Source organism: Cryptosporidium bovis (assembly GCF_009768925.1).
Source record: "Cryptosporidium bovis isolate 45015 chromosome Unknown contig_21, whole genome shotgun sequence".
NCBI classification, from domain to species: Eukaryota; Apicomplexa; class Conoidasida; order Eucoccidiorida; family Cryptosporidiidae; genus Cryptosporidium; species Cryptosporidium bovis.
Window position 1 is genome coordinate 39257 of NW_027125023.1, and position 18709 is coordinate 57965.

The following is an 18709-nucleotide window of genomic DNA, read 5'->3' on the forward strand; positions in this document are numbered from 1 at the left end:
AACATCAGTTAAAATGAACTGAAACTGCATTACTTTTCCATGTTAAAAGTTAGCGGTAACTTTATTCGTCTATTACAGACAATTATTTTTAAAATGGATACAAGTATTTCTGAAAAAAATGAGGCCTTGAACTCAATAGTACGTGAATCCTATCAAAAAACCCAAATACCAAAAGTTATCAATGTTCCACATTTGGTTTCAGGGAGGAGTTCCGAAATTCTGAAATTTATTAGCTTTATAAGAAAAAGTAACTCAATAAAGCGATGTTTCCAGAGACTTCCACCATCTATTAGGCGTAGGTCAATGTCATACAATATTTATAGAGCTCCAAAAAAAATCCGTTCTACTCTTTTTTTTGAAGTAAATAAAGCCCTTCCAAGAATCTCTAACAGAAAAAAAAATAAGAAAATATTTAATGTTGACAGGAATTTGGTCATAAGAGCTGTTAATCATCGAAATATTTTTGGAATAGAACTTTTTCCACTAAAGGTTAGAAATATCACCGAAATAAGTAACATATTTCGTGACAATCGGAGAAATATCAATTGTGAGGTTCCTCTTAATCAATTTCGCTGGTTAGAGTCTCATTTATTTCATGCAAAAAGGTTTCATATGTGTGAGGCATTTGGGTACAAGCTTCCATTCTGTTCTACATTAAAGAGAAGTAGGAAGATATACAGGGCAATAAAGCATCATTTTGTTGTTCACGATTCATCTTATCTTCATATTTTTGAGATAACAGGTATGGACAGTGAAATATCACTACTTTTCAAGCTTTGTAATTTTGATACGAGTTTTTTATTCGATGAGAAATATTACTGTGGTTATTATCGTGGAGGTGGATTTATGTTCAAATTGGATGATAATAAATTCATTTATGCGTCAAATAGAATGGAATTTTTTGAGGAATTAAACTTTTTTTCATGGGAAAGAATTGCACCTATAGAGTTCTTGTGGATTCCCAACTGTAAAAACTGCAATTCAAATAGATCTCTTTGGATTTGGATCCATCCCATTGCTTCTTATCAATTGTTCGTTTATCTGGAAAAGTGCATTAAATTTTACAATCTGAAAATAAACATTAACTTAGTTGAAGATTTAAATAGATTAGAAGTAATGGGCCCAAAATCTCTAGATATATTCAAAAACATAATCTCTGAAGAGTATTCAATTTTTCTGCATAACGAAGTTTCTAATTCAATTAAGCAAGATGCAATTTACAGCTTTCAAGTAAATATTCCAACTTCTTATAAATCATATAAAAAAAAAGGTCATATTACCTCATGTAAACTTGAAACTATTAACGAATGTAAAGACATCGTTAGCTCTAGATGTTCATTTTTTTGTATTGGTTTAAGGCAATCACTGAGAGAAGAATCATCCCTTATAAAAAAATCAAAGCATAAACAAAATAAGGACGCCTCTAAAAATATTGGAACTACATTCGTAAGTCTACCTACGAATAGGAGCAATAAGAAAACACTAAGAAACCTTGTGTTAAAAATAAATGAAAGAAACGAAAATAAAAAAATGAAGACAAATACGAATAGTTCTCGTCAAATTAACAGCAATGGACAGCTTCACGAGATAAGTTCAAATATAGTATTAATTTTCCACCAAGGGAGTAGACGTGGATTTGACATTCTTATTCCTAGGGGACTTAATTCAACAGTTCTTCTTAGGCATGCATCTTCACTTCATGGGCAGATAATCGGTATAAAGGAAAGGAGAATAATTAATCTTGAATTCGGTATTCCATCATTTCCTTACGACTATGTAGAAACGTTGAGTTATCAAAAGCTTCAAATAACTAACTGTATTACTTCCAGGTTCAGAGATTCAGACAATTCGTGCCTCAATGAAGTTTTAAATACTTATAATTACATCAAAACCCCAAAAGGGAAGCGAGTAAACTATCATTTTAATAAAATTGAATTTCCATTTCTAATTAATTGGGATAAAATTCTTGGAAAAGGCGACAAAGACAGATTTTACATAAATAATAGTGCCTTGTTTAAAAATGTGCTTGCAAAAGTAAATGGAAATATGAATACCAATAATATAGTAGAAAATTTTAATGTTTTCGTTCCAAGAAATGGATATAGAGGTACATTGAAGGAAGAAAGGTTGTTTTTTGATGGCATGAAGTTTGACCGTAATAATTTATTCAAGTCGCTAATAATGGTTAAAATACATTCCAATTTCAAAGTTAATACTAAGTCTCATATTTATATGTGCGAAAAAAATGACAATCTAAATATTGCTGAAGGAAAAAAACTGTTCGAAAAACCCCAAAAGTGTAAGAAACCGTTAATCCCAAACGTTAATGTTGACTTTCACTTGAACAACATTCTACTCAACTGCGACTTTAATTGTTTAAGAAAATTAGTCGGTGTTGTTCTCAGTGGAGGGTTCTCAATGGAGTTTGGTAAGGGATTCGGAATAGGATGCATTTCATTTGATTCGTACAACAAATCACTGGAATTACAAAGAACAGAACCTCTAGATTTTTGGGTTAGATTCAACAGTTTATGCTACAAACCTGTAAAAATTGAAAGGTTGTACTCAAATTGTCAGCATTTTAAAATTTATTAATTATCCAAAATCCTAATCCCGGGTTTATTTTGTGTTGAATTAACTTTTGACAACATCATCTTTGGGCCCCTTGTAACAAATACAAAAGCACAGTTAGTCTCTCCTCCGCTTTCCCCTTCCGTCTTATCAATGAATGATTTCGGAATATTTATTATATGATTTTGTAGCTTCTCCTTGTAAATATTTGAATAATAGTCGTTTTCATACCTAAATATTCCCTTTTCTTTTACGTAATATGAGAATCTTGTTATTGGATGTTTCCAACCATCGTGCAATTCCAGTAGTGAGCAATCAAACATTTCTTCAGAATCCAAAATTATGTGAAAGGTTGAATCTTGATCTAATTCAAATGGAACAACATCTAATATTGAAATAGCTTTTACATTTGGTTTGCTTGGATGTAGTAATATGGATTCATCTTCAGTTGCGCTATCATCCTTAAATCGGTTCAACTTACGCACCTCCTCGGATACTTCTGAAGATTGATTTTCATTAAATGCAAAGATATTGTATGATTCTATAACTTCTTCATCCACAAGAACTAAATCTTCCATTTTTATGTGATCATCAGTGCCATCTTTGAAATCAAGTTCTTTTGCTGAAGATACTTCGGTCTCTTTTTCTACTGAATTCATTGAAAATCCTATATTACTCGTCGGAAATAGGTTAATACTTATACTGTTTGTGTCCTCAAATGATGTGAAATTATATCCCTGAATAATAGCCGGAGAAATAGGAATATTTATCAATTCTGGTTCTGACGATAATATGGGTAATTTATTAACACCTGTAAAGAACTCGTGCTTATATGGAAATGTCATATTTGAATCAGGAACATTTTGAGACGCATATGAATGTTTACGAAAGTAGTCCGAAACATGGTGATTAACTCTATTCTTCAATTGCATTTGTCTTAAATGAATTTCAATAAAGAAAAATTTATGCAGTGCGCTTTTTTACAATAGCCTAAAAGTATTGCTATAAAAAAAAAAAAAAAATTAACAATTACTATTGGCAAATGCGTCTAAAAAAGTCTATTTGCTATATATTTACTTTTATACTTATTTAATATTAATCAGTCAATTTGTCTCCGTATTTACCATTCATTTTCGTAAACTTCTTTCTTCTCCCCTCGCCCCTAAAGTCACTTCAAGTATTACTTCAGATTCTCTATAGGACAAACATTTCAAAACAATAAATAGGTCAATTATTCTTTAGACAAGAAGTCAAAGTTACGTTTCTTCTTTCAAACAATGTATATAAGCATCGCGACAACCCTGTTTATCCTCTAAAATATAACTAGGGATCTTTAAGGATTACTATAAGTGGCAGTGGATTATCATTTCCGCAATGCATAATCAACACTATTTCACCAATCTCACTTTCTTATAGCTCATATACTTCAAATAAAACGAACGTTTAGATTCAACAATGTTAAATAAACATAAATTTGGATCAATACTCGAAATAAAATTACGTTAATTTGTTTGAAAGCCCAAAGGAGATAATGCAATTCAAGTACGCTTCCTATTTTTGCTCTGAAGTATTGAGCAAGACCTGCCTTTAAGTGCACTATTACTGTATATATTTAGGGTTTCACGGTTCATTTTTATCCCAATGTTTTTTTTTTTGCGTCTTTCCTTGTTTATACTCTTGGTAATGTTTTCCCTTAGAGCAGATTTAACTCCTGATTCACACCTTTCATTGGTTGTAAATGAAGACGATACTTCTTTAGAAACTTCTCCTTGTTCAGAAAACGTAGAACAAGTGACCCATGACTCAATTTCTATTTCTTCACTAACCAAGTTGTTAAATTTAACGTCCAACTCCTCCATTCCATTTATAAAAATGCAGAATCGCGGCACATCTGGTTCCAGGATACTAAAACAGGCTGTTTATCCTACTAACCCCTAATATGAATTTAAAGTTTTTATGTCATTTTTTGATTCATTTTGCATATTTGTTGAAACTTGTTAAAAGAGGTTAAAAACAAACTAGTCAATTGATATTATTGCTTTATTTTTACCCGAGTTCTCAACTTAGTTGTCAATATCGAAAAGATGGTCATTGTTTGCCTGAGTTGCTATTTTGGTTTCAATTGCCAATGTTCTAAACATGTTAGCAATATTATCATGAGGATTACTACTACTTCTTCCAAATGGTGAATAGTTCCCAATTGAACTAGATTCACTTCTGTCTCTTCCATAAAAATCACTAGATATTCCTTGCATTCCTAATGTAGGAAAATCACTGTTTGTTTGGATCTTACTTTGTGCTGACTTTTTTATCTCTTGAATTCCAACTTTCTTCCCTCTTCTCCCAATATTCGGTACTTCATTAGTGTTAGAAAATGATTCCGAAAATATCCAAGAAATTGCACGCCTAACTTCAATTAAATTTTGTGAGAGGAACTTTATACATGAAACTCGAGAGCACCACCTAACATGGTATTCCGCATGTGGTCCGCAATATAAAACAATTCCAAGAAAATTAGACAGTTTCTTTTTTGAGATCTCTTCGGATAATTTTTCGTTTAGAGCCAAGTCTGCAGAAGTAACAATTAGCCTTTTACATCCATCAAGTTCATTATTTACATCAAGTAATTCCTTGCAATTTTCCGCAATATACACATACGCACCAAGTGATTCAACTTCCTCTTTAAAATTATTTGCAATTCCTAAGCCTAAGTTAGCTTTTAAAAATAAAACTATCGCCTTCACCTGACCTTTTTTTGTTCCTATATCAGTGTAACTATTTTTGAGACTTCCTGTAGCATTTGAACCCGTTAATGCAGGAATGTTTTCATTTCCATTATAAAAATCCCTAAAGTTGTACAACAAATCATCAACTGATTTATTTCTTATGTTCTCCCCTAAATTAAAGTTTTCTCTATCAAAGAAATCTCTTTTGAATGATTTTAAGTCGTACAACCAATTATCAAAATTATTTAACCCATTGAAAGATTCATTTTCCTTTATGTGATAAGAAAACTCGTCATTGTGGTTATTATTATAATAATAATAACTCTCGAAATCAAGGTCAACAGTTGTTCCAGTAGGTAACGACAATGTCAGAGTCTCACTCTCCTTTAGTTCGTCATTGAATGTATTCAAATTAATTAGTCGATCAATGTTGAAGCCTGACATATCTTTCTTTCTGACTTATCTTTAATCAATATAAAATATTAAAATAAACATTTTATTTTGACAAATGATAATACATAAGCATGAAAAATGTGACCCACATTTTTCCGGTAAAGCATGCAAAAGAAAATTATGAATTAATTATATTTTTTTTATTTTCCGTCAAAAAATATTAAATAGTGGGCATCAAAATCGCAGAAAAATACCTTGTTATAAATATAATATAAACGTTTTCTATGTTTTTTTCCTCATTTTCAACTACTGTCATTTGCACTACTATCTTTACAGCACATTGAACTTTTTTGTGAAAAATTACTGCTTGAGTATCCACTTTTCCCCGAAAAAGAACATTCTGAGTCGTGATTACTGCAACTACAACTTTCCGAATATTCATCACTCTCAGTTATAAATGGTTGTTTTCCGAGTCTAAACCACGGCAAAATTGCTCTATTTATCATAGATTGTAAACTTTTAACGTCTTTTAATTCAAGATTTTCTGGTACTTTATTATTTGTTATTACATCTTCACATTTTTCGAAGTTATTTGGTTGATAAATTGTTAGTATTAAAGGTATGATATATTTTTTAACAATACTTTGGAATGCAAAAATTGGGTTGCTACCACAAAACGATACTTCACCACAATAAAGCAATATTTCCTTAAATTCCCAGTAGTCAACACCTTTAGGATCAACTAACACCGCAGAATAGCACCTTTCTATTTGCACAGGAGTTAGAAACTCTTCAAAATTGCCACCAAGTAAACCAGAATCATTAATTAAATTATAAAACTGACGGTATGAAAGTCTGTCGTTATTTGGGCCTGAATAATATACAAAGATCCTGAATAATTTTTTGTCATCTTCCTCGCTTATATTTTTAAGTATTGTGAGAATTTCTGATTCAGATTCCTTTTGTTTATGACTTTCTTTTGTTCGAATATCGTTTTCTCCTTTTTTCTCAAGGTTAATTTTCACTTTATATTCACTATCAAAAAGATTTACGTCGCTATTTCTAGATCTATTTTCTGCGTGGTATTTTTCTCCAACGTTAATTCTGTTATTATCTACTCTTTTATGTTCGGCTATATGCTCATTTGCAAAGTCTTTAACAGCTCCACTTTCAAAGTTGCAACCACAGCATGCATCTGACTTTTTACAAACTGCATCAATACCAATACTAAAAGTTGATCTTTTTTCAAATTGAGTCGAAATATCTTTTTTTTCAATTTTCGTCTGAATCTCCTTTTCTTTTCTCTGCATTGTAGGATCGTTCACTTGTATACATTTATTTGATTTAATCAGTTTTGTTGTTATAACTTCAATTATATCACAATTTAGCAAGAATGAAACAACTAGATTTAGTTTTTCTTGTTCAGTTGCTCCAGTTGATCTAAATTTGAATTGTGAAAATTGGTGTAACAATTTCATAAAAGAGTTAAATTCGATGCACTTTTTCTTCGTTAAAGATCCTTCCTCACTCTTTGGAAACATTCTTTCCAAAATGTCAATTGGCTTACTCTTATGATATAATTTGCTGTTATGAAGCATATTCGCAAATTGTTCACAATTCAAGTATATTGAATTGTTTGAAAAGTAGTAAAACAGGCTTTCCAGATCCATATTTAATTTACATGGTACATGTATAACAACTTCATTATTTTCATCTCTCGAAACTTTTAGTAGATCTGATCTCAAGTATATACTATTTTTATTGTCGTAACAACAGGTTATTTTCTCAAAACAATTTTTATTCAAATCTATATCAGTTTTTTTTAATTCTTCCTTTTCACTAAAACTAGACTTTACTATTCCAACACGATCATTGGAATATGCTCCAAATTCATTATCATTAAGTGTATTACTAGACTCATTATATTCAATTTCTTTACTCCTATTATCAATATCAATTGAATCATGTGGATTTTCTTTTTTGCATAATTCTTTATTTTCCGAGACGGACACATACCTACTACAGAAGGATCCACTCTCATTCATAACTTCAGCTCCATTAATGAAACTCATACCTCAAATCAGAGATTTTGGAACCAACAAGGCTTTCTAAGTAAAATTAATATATATCGTATTTTATTCTCTTTTTGAAAAGAAAAAACTAAATCGATAGATAAATTACTTATGCACACTTAAATACACACAATATTTTAAGGTTATAAGAGCGCAGGTAAAAAATTCCACTTTCATTAACAAACAAGAGATGTTTGTGAAAAATTCAGGCATTAAACAGCCTCATTTAACAATTCATATCATTAGTTTTGTGAGTTAATTATTAACTCCTTCATTTTTTCAAGGTCAACGTTTCCCTTTGAATTTTTTTTAATTTCCGTTTCGATTATTTTGTAAGGTAGATATGATTTTGGTATTTTCATCTTTTCAAAGTCCTTTCTCAACCCCTCAACTGTTATTCCATCAAACTTTTCATAAAAAAAGACAATTTTGTCATCCTCAGATATATTTTTCTTGTCATCAAATCCCATTACTACGGTCTTGAAGTCGTCTGGAGATGAGATGTCATACAACAACACTATTTCTTTTCTTAATCTTTTGTTTATCTCTTCAGAACTGTGCTTAACCCCCCCTATCTTTATGATATACTTTGAACGGGAGACCCAATAAATCCATTTATTATCAATGGCAATATCGTTATTACAACACGCACATTCCTTACAAGTTGTTTCGTAAATAGAGACTTCATTATTATTTTTAAGGCAATCTTCACCTCTCACCCAAAATCCTTGGTCACCTAAGCCAATATACCAAGGGTGACTATCACAGACGTAAACCCTTTTATCTAATTTGTTATCTTTTACATATTTTGTGACGTTTAACGATTCACTATTTACCAACACCTCTTCTTTGTGAGTGTACCCCTTCATTATATTATCTCCCCTACAAATAATATATCCAAGTTCATACTCCTTGCAAGGTATGAGAAAATCTTCTGAAATAGGTTCTATAGATTTTACAATAAATACCTCAGAATATGGATTTATTGATCTCCCAATGAAATAACCGTTGTTCTTGTGATCAGTCGAACCTTTACCCTCGTCTTTTATACCTTTCCTAAATCCTATTTCAACCAATTCATCTGTCAAGTAAAGATCGGTTCCACATACCTGTAAGCAAGTTTCTGTTGAACCAAATCTTACTCTTGGAATTTTACCATTAAACAAATCCTTAAAATTCTTAAAAAAATCGTAAGAAACAGTTGAAGAACCAAAAAAATAATATATTGAAGGATGCGACAAACTTTTCAATAATTTGTTTTTGTCTTCATAATATTCTGTTTTCAATGTAGAAGTGAAATATTCAATATGTTTTGGAACAAGAGGGACGATTATTAAAAAATTGTCATTATAATTAATTACTCTCTCATTTATAATTTTATCGAGTACACTCCAAAAGTCCCTTGAATAGCGATGGAATATGACCATCTCTATAGAATTTCTAAAACAATAATCAACAAAGCATGTACTGTTAATATGATGAAGTGGATTTGTTATCACAAAAGTTACTTTCTTATCATTTCCATTTTTACACAACATATCAATTGATTTAATCGTTGTTTCGAAATTTTTATATGAAAGTCTTACTCCTTTTGGGATCCCAGTTGTTCCCGTAGTATAAATAATACCTCTTATTAGTTCACTGCGGTTAATTCCATCTTCATCAAAGTAATTATTCCTCCCTTCTTTCATCCCCGAATCTCTTATCCCTACTTCCTGGTTTTTACCTAACTCCGCTTCTACAGAAAAAAAACAATTAGTTTCTTTTGAATAAGAATATTGTATGTTTTCTTTATAATTTCCCTTTAAATATCCTGATTTTCCCGATTCAATTCCAACGCTTGTATTAAAATAATTCCCAAGGTAAGTTCCCCCATAATTCTCCCTAATCAAATTAAAAACATCAGACTCACTTATTAATTCGTCTGAGGGTAATGTAAATATTTTAGTTTTATATTCTTTAAAAAGAAGTAAATTTATTTCTTCAATATAATCAATGTTTATATTTCTATCATAAATGAGCAAGTTACAATTAGAATTGAAGAGTTTAAAACAGGTTGTTTCAGGTGTATCGTTTATATAATTTAAAAAGACTAAAATAAAATTTGTTTTTCTGTAGCATAACTCTCTTATTATAATGTCTTCAATTTTGTTACCATCCCAGAGTCCACCAATATATATTTTATCAACCTTGTTTCCATAATTTTTGGTTAATAAATCTACAAACCCCTCCACTCTATTTGATATAATATTATATAACAATTTGAGTTCTTCATTTTTTATTACAATTTTTTGCATCTGACCATTAATCTTTATCCAATATTCAATATTTATATCCTTATTAGATACACTTCTATACTTTGTATTGACTTTGGAAGGAATAATATTGTCTATCAGGGACAAACTTTGGACACTTTCCTGCAATAAATCCATCTTTAATATACTTCAAAACTATGTAATATTAATATATTCGCAAACCAAAATTACATCGAAGCTCAATACATTAGACATTATTCCGAGTTTGAAAAATAAATGACCGCAAGGGAAAGTGACAGTAAAACTAAAGGAAAAAATTATAAGTTGCTTAAAATTGATCCCTATTTAAGTAGAAACTATTTAAAGTTATATTCATCTATTATCCTCTGTGCTTCAAATGAAATTTTCTGTTCTATTAAGCAGTTTTCCAATGTCCTCAACTTTTCTAAGCTTTCACAAGACGAAATCGCTACCTTTATTTTATTAAGTTCGTCATTTCCTAGTTTAAGGTTGCCTTTCAGTTCAAGGTTATAGAGTTCTGTGGATGAAATATTATTGTTTTCTTTTTCAAAATAAAGTTCAGGTTTTTTGATATATTTATTAATCAATTCCTGTACCCTTTTGTCGGATTTGACAAATGACTTTGATCTATCTCTCTCTGATTGCTTAATTTTTTGAAAATCGAGATAAAATAAACTGGGAAGCATGTAAATTATAATCTCTCTATAATTAGGAATTTTTGTTATTGGATTTTCAATTAGTGAAAGCCTTCTCAAGTTTTTCAATAAAAATATTGCAGAAATTGATTCTAGATCTGACAATTTATTGTTTGAAAGAACTAGGCTCTCCAAATTTATGAGTTTTCTGCAAAATCCTTCCTCAACATACTCAATTTTATTATTACATGCAATAAATATAGAAAGTTTGTCTAGATGTGAAATGTTACTTAGCCTAGAAATTGAGTTGTTACTAACATCGATGCATTCGAACTGATCTCTAATTAGGCCAGTATTTCCAAATACATTTAATCTCAAATCACGCAAATCTAGTGAATAACACTCAATTATTTTATTAAGACGAACTTTAGAACAGTTAATAAGACTTTCTTCTCTAAACATATATATTTTTTTTTCAAAAAAAACTGATTTTCATTGGAAACTTTAAAAATATACCTATGATCTTGAGTAAAACTACGCGCTGAAATTGTTTATAATTGTCAGCCTTGTTCCTTCGAAGTTAGAATAAATTAACTATTTAAATGTAGATAATTTTGTGCAGAGAATATCAGTATATATCATTTTTTTTCTTGGTTATTTCATGAACTTATACTAGCACAATTTGTAGTTAAAGCTAAAATGAAAAGAAAAAATATTAAAAGCGAAAGTATTTCTGGAAAAGATGTCAACACGAAACTATTTAACTGGAGTAAACTGAATGAAAAAAGATACAGCAAGTTAAATGCTTTAAAGATTGATAAGACACATGTAAAATGCAGCCTACCACCTGAGCATCTAAGAAAACTTATGAAGGTACATGGGGATATGTCTTCAAGAAAGTTTCAAAATGAGAAAAGAATATATTTAGGTGCATTAAAATACGTTCCTCACTCTATTTTTAAGCTCCTAGAGAACATTCCTATGCCATGGGAACAGATAAAGTATGTAAATTGTTTATATCATGTTACAGGTGCAATAACATTTGTAAATGAAATACCTTGGGTAATTGAGCCTCTCTATATTGCACAATGGTGTACAATGTGGACTATGATGCGTAAGGAAAAGCGTGATAGAAGGCATTTTAAAAGAATTAGATTTCCACCGTTTGATGACGAAGAACCACCAATAGACTATTGTGAAAATATTTTTGGAGTAAAACCATTGGATTCGATACAGATTTTATTAGATATTGAAGAAGATAAATCCGTTTATGATTGGTTTTACTATGATTACAAGAATATATTTAGGCACTTGAAAAAGAAAGGCTTCTATAAAAATAATAAATGGAATTTAACGTTAGAACAGATTGGAACTCTATATAGGCTTTCCACACAAATATTACCAACTTTTCAAGACAAGAATTCATTTTATTTATTTAATAAAGAAGCATTTTTTACTGCAAAGGCACTTAATATAGCTATACCAGGTGGCCCAAAATTTGAACCATTGAGTTCAACTTTAATTGATGACGATGAAGATTGGAACGAGTTTAATGACATCAACCGAATAATATTTAGATATAGAATGAGATCAGAGTATAAAATAGCATTTCCATATTTGTATAATTCCTTTCCAAAGTTTGTAACACCCACAATTTATCACCATCAAATAAACATTTACTCTAAACCAGAAAACCCTAATTTACCAGTATTTACATTTGATGACTATTATAATCCTATAACTCCTTTGGGTTTTCATAAAGATGTTTCTAATATCCTGGATGAATGGAATCCTGACATAAAGTTGATACCATTTTTTAATGAATTTGACTTAGAAATACCTTCGGGAGTAAATGGCATACAATTGTTTTGGTCCCCATACCCATTTAATAGTAGATCAGGCAAAAAAAGAAGGTGTTATGACATTCCTTTAATAAAAAATTGGTATAAAAAATATGATGTTTCTCATGAGAACCCAGTAAAGATCCGTGTCTCACACCAAAAACTACTGAAAAATTGGATATTGAATTCCCTTCACCGCAAGTCTGCAAAGAATTGCAAAAATCGCAATTTTTTAAAGGTGATTCAAAATACTAAATTTTTTAATTCTACAGATATGGATTGGGTTGAGGTTGGACTTCAAGTCTGTAAACAAGGGCATAATTTGCTTAATTTGTTAATTCATAGGAAAAATTTAACATACCTACATCTAGATTACAATTTCAATTTAAAACCAATTAAAACACTAACAACAAAAGAAAGGAAAAAGAGTAGGTTTGGAAATGCATTTCATCTTTGCAGAGAAATTCTAAGACTAACAAAGTTGGTTGTAGATTGCCATGTACAATTCAGACTTGGTAACATTGATGCCTTTCAGCTTGCGGATGGCCTTCAGTACATTTTTAATCATGTTGGACAACTCACAGGAATATATAGGTATAAATATCGTGTTATGAGACAAGTAAGAATGTGTAAAGATATTAAACATATAATTTATCATCGTTTTAATACTGGCTCTGTTGGAAAAGGACCAGGAGTCGGGTTTTGGGAACCAAGTTGGAGAATTTGGATTTTTTTCCTTCGTGGTATTATACCAATTCTCGAACGCTGGCTTGGAAATTTATTGTCTAGACAATTTGAAGGGCGACAAAATGCAAACCCATATAAATCCATTAGCAAACAAAGAGTTGAAAGCCACTTTGATCTTGAATTAAGAGCTGCAGTAATGCATGACATATTAGATATGATGCCTGAGCAACTTCGTTCAAGTAAAGCACGACCTATACTTCAGCATTTAAGTGAGGCATGGAGATGTTGGAAGGCGAATATTCCTTGGAAAGTCCCAGGTATGCCTGGTGCTGTAGAAAATATTATACTTAGATACGTTAAATTGAAAGCAGATTGGTGGACCAATTCGGCCTATTCTAACAGAGAAAGAATACGTAGAGGTGCAACGGTTGATAAAACTGTTGCAAAAAAAAACTTAGGTCGATTAACAAGGCTATACATAAAGGCTGAACAAGAAAGACAAATAAACTACCTTAAGGATGGACCATATTTGTCTAGTGAGGAGGCAGTAGCGATATATACAACTGCTGTCCATTGGCTTGAAAGCAGGAAGTTTATTCATATTCCATTTCCTCCTTTGAACTATAAACACGATACAAAATTACTAATATTAGCATTGGAGAGGATGAAAGAGGTTTACACTATAAAATCAAGACTGAATCGTTCTCAACGTGAAGAATTAACTTTAATAGAACAAGCATATGATAATCCACATGAAACTCTTGCAAGAATAAAAAGGCAATTGTTGACCCAAAGAGCGTTCAAAGAAATGAATATTGAATTTATGGATATGTATTCACACTTAATTCCTGTCTATGAAATTGATCCACTCGAAAAAATAACGGATACATATCTAGATCAATACCTTTGGTATGAATCTGATAATAGGAGATTGTTTCCAAATTGGGTAAAGCCTTCAGATAACGAACCACCACCACTTTTAATATACAAACTTTGCAATGCTATTAACAATCTTACAAATTTTTGGGAATTTGAAGATGAGTCTATTGGTTTATTGGTCGAATCTCAGTACGATCAAATAATGGAAAAGATCGATTTGACTCTATTAAATCGACTTTTAAGACTGATTATGGATCATAATCTCGCAGACTATATTACAAGTAAGAATAACATTAATATTTCTTACAAAGATATGAATTATTTAAATTCTTATGGGATTATACGTGGCTTACAATTTTCATCATTTACTTGTCAATTTTATTTGCTTATAGTAGATTTATTACTTCTTGGTTTACCACGTGCAAACCAAATTGCAGGACCACCAAATCTACCGAATGAATTTTCAAAATTCAATGACAAAAAAATAGAGGTTGCACATCCTATTAGAATCTATTGTAGATTTGTAGATAAGATTTATTTAGTTCTTAAACTAAGTAAAGAAGATGTAAAAGAATTGGTCCAGCGTTACTTATCCGAAAATCCGGATGTAAACAATAATCAGAGTATAATAGGATATAACAATAAAAAATGTTGGCCAAGAGAATGTCGAATGAGACTAATTAAAAGTGATGTTATAATTGGAAAAGCTATTTTCTGGGAGCTTTCTAATAGAATCCCACAAAGTATTACGTCATTAGAATGGGACAAATCTTTCGTTTCAGTATATTCAATTAATAATCCGAATTTATTATTTTCTATGGTTGGATTTTCCGTTAGAATGTTGCCTATTTCTAGAATAAATAATAATTATTTTGATTCAACTCGAAAAGTTAACTTAAGTATTGATAATTCTGAATATACCGTGAGAGAAAGTACATGGCAACTTAGGAGTTACAAAACAAAAGAAGTTACTCTTTATGTCTTTTTAATGGTTGATGAATCTGAGATTCGAAACTTTGAAAATCGTGTGAGACAAATTTTGATAACTTCTGGATCTGCAACATTTACAAAAATTGCTAATAAATGGAACACTTGTTTAATTGGACTAATGACGTATTTCAGGGAAGCAGTAATTTATACAGAAAAATTATTAGATTTACTTGTAAGATGTGAAAATAAAATCCAAACTAGAATAAAGATAGGTTTAAATTCAAAAATGCCAACTAGATTTCCACCTGTTGTGTTTTATACTCCTAAGGAACTTGGTGGTCTTGGAATGCTTTCTATGGGACATATACTGATTCCACAAAGTGATATGAAATATTCTAAACAGACTGATTTAGGGTCAATAACACACTTCAGAGCAGGTATGACACATGATCAAGATGAACTCATTCCAAATTTATACAGATACATACAAACTTGGGAAAGTGAATTCATTGAATCTCAACGTGTGTGGACAGAATACTCATTAAAAAGGCAACATGCTCAATTACAGAACAAAAGACTCACATTAGAAGATCTCGAAGATAGTTGGGATAAAGGTATCCCACGGATTAACACACTTTTCCAAAAAGACAGGCATACACTTGCATATGATAAAGGTTGGAGGGTTAGACAAATATTCAGACAATTCCAAATTGCAAGAAACAATCCATTTTGGTGGACCCACCAAAAACACGACGGTAAGTTGTGGAACTTAAGCAACTATAGAACTGATATGATACAAGCTTTGGGAGGTGTTGAGAGTATTTTGGAACACACCTTGTTTAAAGGAACATATTTTTCAACATGGGAAGGACTTTTTTGGGAAAAGTCGTCCGGATTTGAAGAAAGCATGAAATATAAAAAACTCACAAATGCACAGAGAAGTGGTTTAAATCAAATCCCGAATAGACGTTTCACATTATGGTGGAGTCCAACTATAAATCGTGCAAACGTATACATTGGGTTTCAAGTTCAGCTTGACCTAACTGGCATATTTATGCATGGGAAACTACCAACATTGAAAATATCACTAATACAAATATTTAGGGCGCATCTTTGGCAAAAAATACATGAATCTATTGTAATGGATATGTGTCAAGTTTTAGATAATGAAGTGGATTCACTTGGAATTGAGATGGTGCAGAAAGAAGCAATACATCCAAGAAAAAGTTACAAGATGAATTCCTCATGCGCAGATATTCTTCTTTTTTCTTCTTATAAATGGCTTTCAACAAATCCTTCTCTTTTGTTTGATAGAAAAGAAGGAAAGAGTGATAATACAATTTCTACAAATAAATTTTGGATTGATATACAACTTCGTTGGGGCGACTATGATTCTCACGACATTGAAAGATATTGTCGTGCGAAATTTCTCGATTACACAAGTGATGCAATGTCTATATATCCTTCACCAACCGGAGTTTTAATAGGCATTGACTTGGCATATAACTTGTACTCTGCATATGGAAATTGGATACCAGGTCTTAAAGAACTAGTTCAAAAGGCACTGGGAAAAATAATGAAATCGAATCCAGCATTATATGTTCTTAGAGAGAGGATTAGAAAAGGACTTCAATTGTATTGTTCTGAACCAACAGAGCCTTATTTAAATAGCCAAAATTACAACGAACTTTTTAGTAACCAAACCACATGGTTTGTAGATGATACCAACGTCTATAGAGTTTCAATTCACAAAACATTCGAGGGAAATTTGACCACAAAACCTGTAAATGGTTGCATATTAATTTTGAACCCATATACAGGAAAGCTCTTTTTAAAGGTAATACACACATCCGTTTGGGCAGGGCAGAAGAGACTTTCTCAGTTAGCCAAGTGGAAAACAGCGGAGGAGGTTGTCGCTCTAATTAGGTCCTTGCCAATTGAAGAGCAACCAAAACAAATAATTGTAACGAGAAGGGGTATGTTAGACCCACTGGAGGTTCATCTTCTTGATTTTCCGAATATTGTTATTAAGGGTTCAGATCTAAATTTACCCTTCCAGGCACTTTTAAAAATAGAGAAATTTGGAGACTTGGTATTGAAGTCGACTCAACCTTCAATGATATTATTTACGCTATATGATGATTGGTTGAGAACTATATCTCCATTTACCGCATTTAGTCGTCTAATATTGATTTTAAGATCAATGCATATTAATCCAGAAAGGACTAATATCATTCTTAAACCAAATAAGAACATTATTACTCTCCACAATCATATTTGGCCATCTTTAACTGATGAAGAATGGGTTAATGTTGAAATTGCACTTAAAGATGTTATACTTGATGATTATTCGAAAAAAAATAACATTCACATTTCTGCACTAACCCAAAGTGAAATTCGTGATATTATTCTGGGCATGGAAATTACTCCTCCAACAGTTCAAAGGCAACAAATAGCTGAAATAGAAAAACAAGCAAAGGAAATTGCAAATAACTCTCTCGAAACCTCCGAAATAACAACAACAACAAAGACTGTAAATGTGCACGGTGAGGAAATTTTTGTGACTACCCAAACTCAATATGAGAAGAAGTCATTTTCTTCTAAAACAGATTGGAGAGCTAGGGCTTTGGCATCCACGACACTTGGTTTGAGGAGCAAAAATATATACATTTTTTCTGATGAATCAAAGTTAATAAGAATAGTGAATAAAAATTCTGATTTATTTACATATATATTACCAAAGAATTTACTGAAAATATTTATAGAAATTTCCGACTTAAGAACTCAAATAGGTGCTTTGATGTTCGGTAAAAGGTTGAAAGACGATTCTCAAGTCAAGTTGAACGCAAACCTTGAAAATCAAAAAATTATTTTGGTTGAAGTTAGGTGCATTGCTATTATGCCCCAATTTGGTAATAATGTTTCAATTAATATGCCAAATATATTGCCAATACATTCAACAATCTCTGACTTAGAATTCATTGGTTTAATTCGCACTAGTGTTCAGGAAGACTTTCTTATTTCCTCAACAGACCTAAATTACTTAACTGGGATCCTAAATAATAATCCAGGAGTTACAAATAACGATTTAGTTCTGATAAACTGCACTTTTACCCCCGGTTCCACAACCCTCTCAGGATACAAAGTTAATCAGGAAGGCATTGATTGGAGTGAAAAGAATCCTAGTACTGGTTTGAATTATGAGGGAAAACAAATTGACTTATCAAAATTCTATGAGGAGGTTAAAATTGTTTTATCGGAAACATTTCAGGGTTACTTTTTAGTTCCAGATGATGGAGTCTGGTGTTACAATTCAATGATAATTAAATACAATAATACAAATAGATCTTTTAAGGTCGATACACCTCGGAGTTTTTACGATCAAGTTCACAGACCACAACATTTTCTACAGTTTGCATACTTAGATAATAATAATGATGATGGAGAAAATGGTCTTATTGAATTAGAAGAACTTATTGAATAACCTAAATAAATATTTTTGCTTTTATTTGACGCTTCTCATCTCTCCCGCTGTTATATGTTAACTAAATGTCATTGCCATGCAACCTCGCAAAAATAACCACCCCACTTTCACTTGACTTCTTCCACATGTCTTACAATAATAAATATTTGATATTTTTACTACATTTTTGATGAAAACTTTAATATTCATTTGAATAATGTATTTAGTCATATTTT

General features: G+C 31.2%; 8 protein-coding genes across 8 annotated transcripts; 2 read left to right on the forward strand and 6 right to left on the reverse strand.

Annotated features, from left to right (window-relative positions):
- Window positions 1-93: 93 nt before the first annotated feature.
- On the forward strand, window positions 94-2519 carry FG379_001336 (uncharacterized protein; the record flags this gene model as incomplete). The annotated part of the gene is made up of 2 exons (XM_067326939.1): window positions 94-2465; window positions 2507-2519. The coding sequence occupies 2 exons, from the start codon at window positions 94-96 to the stop codon at window positions 2517-2519; spliced, it is 2385 nt and encodes a 794-aa protein (XP_067183845.1).
- A 72-nt stretch (window positions 2520-2591) lies between these two features.
- Window positions 2592-3503, reverse strand: FG379_001337 (uncharacterized protein; the record flags this gene model as incomplete). The annotated part of the gene is made up of 1 exon (XM_067326940.1): window positions 2592-3503. One exon carries the CDS (start codon window positions 3501-3503, stop codon window positions 2592-2594), a length of 912 nt encoding a protein of 303 aa, XP_067183846.1.
- Window positions 3504-4109: 606 nt separating this feature from the next.
- On the reverse strand, window positions 4110-4430 carry FG379_001338 (uncharacterized protein; the record flags this gene model as incomplete). The annotated part of the gene is made up of 1 exon (XM_067326941.1): window positions 4110-4430. One exon carries the CDS (start codon window positions 4428-4430, stop codon window positions 4110-4112), a length of 321 nt encoding a protein of 106 aa, XP_067183847.1.
- Window positions 4431-4634: 204 nt separating this feature from the next.
- On the reverse strand, window positions 4635-5741 carry FG379_001339 (uncharacterized protein; the record flags this gene model as incomplete). Its single annotated transcript, XM_067326942.1, has 1 exon — window positions 4635-5741. The coding sequence occupies one exon, from the start codon at window positions 5739-5741 to the stop codon at window positions 4635-4637; it is 1107 nt and encodes a 368-aa protein (XP_067183848.1).
- A 251-nt stretch (window positions 5742-5992) lies between these two features.
- FG379_001340 (uncharacterized protein) lies at window positions 5993-7735 on the reverse strand (the record flags this gene model as incomplete). The annotated part of the gene is made up of 1 exon (XM_067326943.1): window positions 5993-7735. The coding sequence occupies one exon, from the start codon at window positions 7733-7735 to the stop codon at window positions 5993-5995; it is 1743 nt and encodes a 580-aa protein (XP_067183849.1).
- A 269-nt stretch (window positions 7736-8004) lies between these two features.
- On the reverse strand, window positions 8005-10194 carry FG379_001341 (acyl-synthetase; the record flags this gene model as incomplete). The annotated part of the gene is made up of 1 exon (XM_067326944.1): window positions 8005-10194. The coding sequence occupies one exon, from the start codon at window positions 10192-10194 to the stop codon at window positions 8005-8007; it is 2190 nt and encodes a 729-aa protein (XP_067183850.1).
- Window positions 10195-10373: 179 nt separating this feature from the next.
- Window positions 10374-11135, reverse strand: FG379_001342 (uncharacterized protein; the record flags this gene model as incomplete). Its single annotated transcript, XM_067326945.1, has 1 exon — window positions 10374-11135. One exon carries the CDS (start codon window positions 11133-11135, stop codon window positions 10374-10376), a length of 762 nt encoding a protein of 253 aa, XP_067183851.1.
- Window positions 11136-11372: 237 nt separating this feature from the next.
- FG379_001343 (JAB PAD domain) lies at window positions 11373-18494 on the forward strand (the record flags this gene model as incomplete). Its single annotated transcript, XM_067326946.1, has 1 exon — window positions 11373-18494. The coding sequence occupies one exon, from the start codon at window positions 11373-11375 to the stop codon at window positions 18492-18494; it is 7122 nt and encodes a 2373-aa protein (XP_067183852.1).
- Between the last annotated feature and the right edge of the window lie 215 nt (window positions 18495-18709).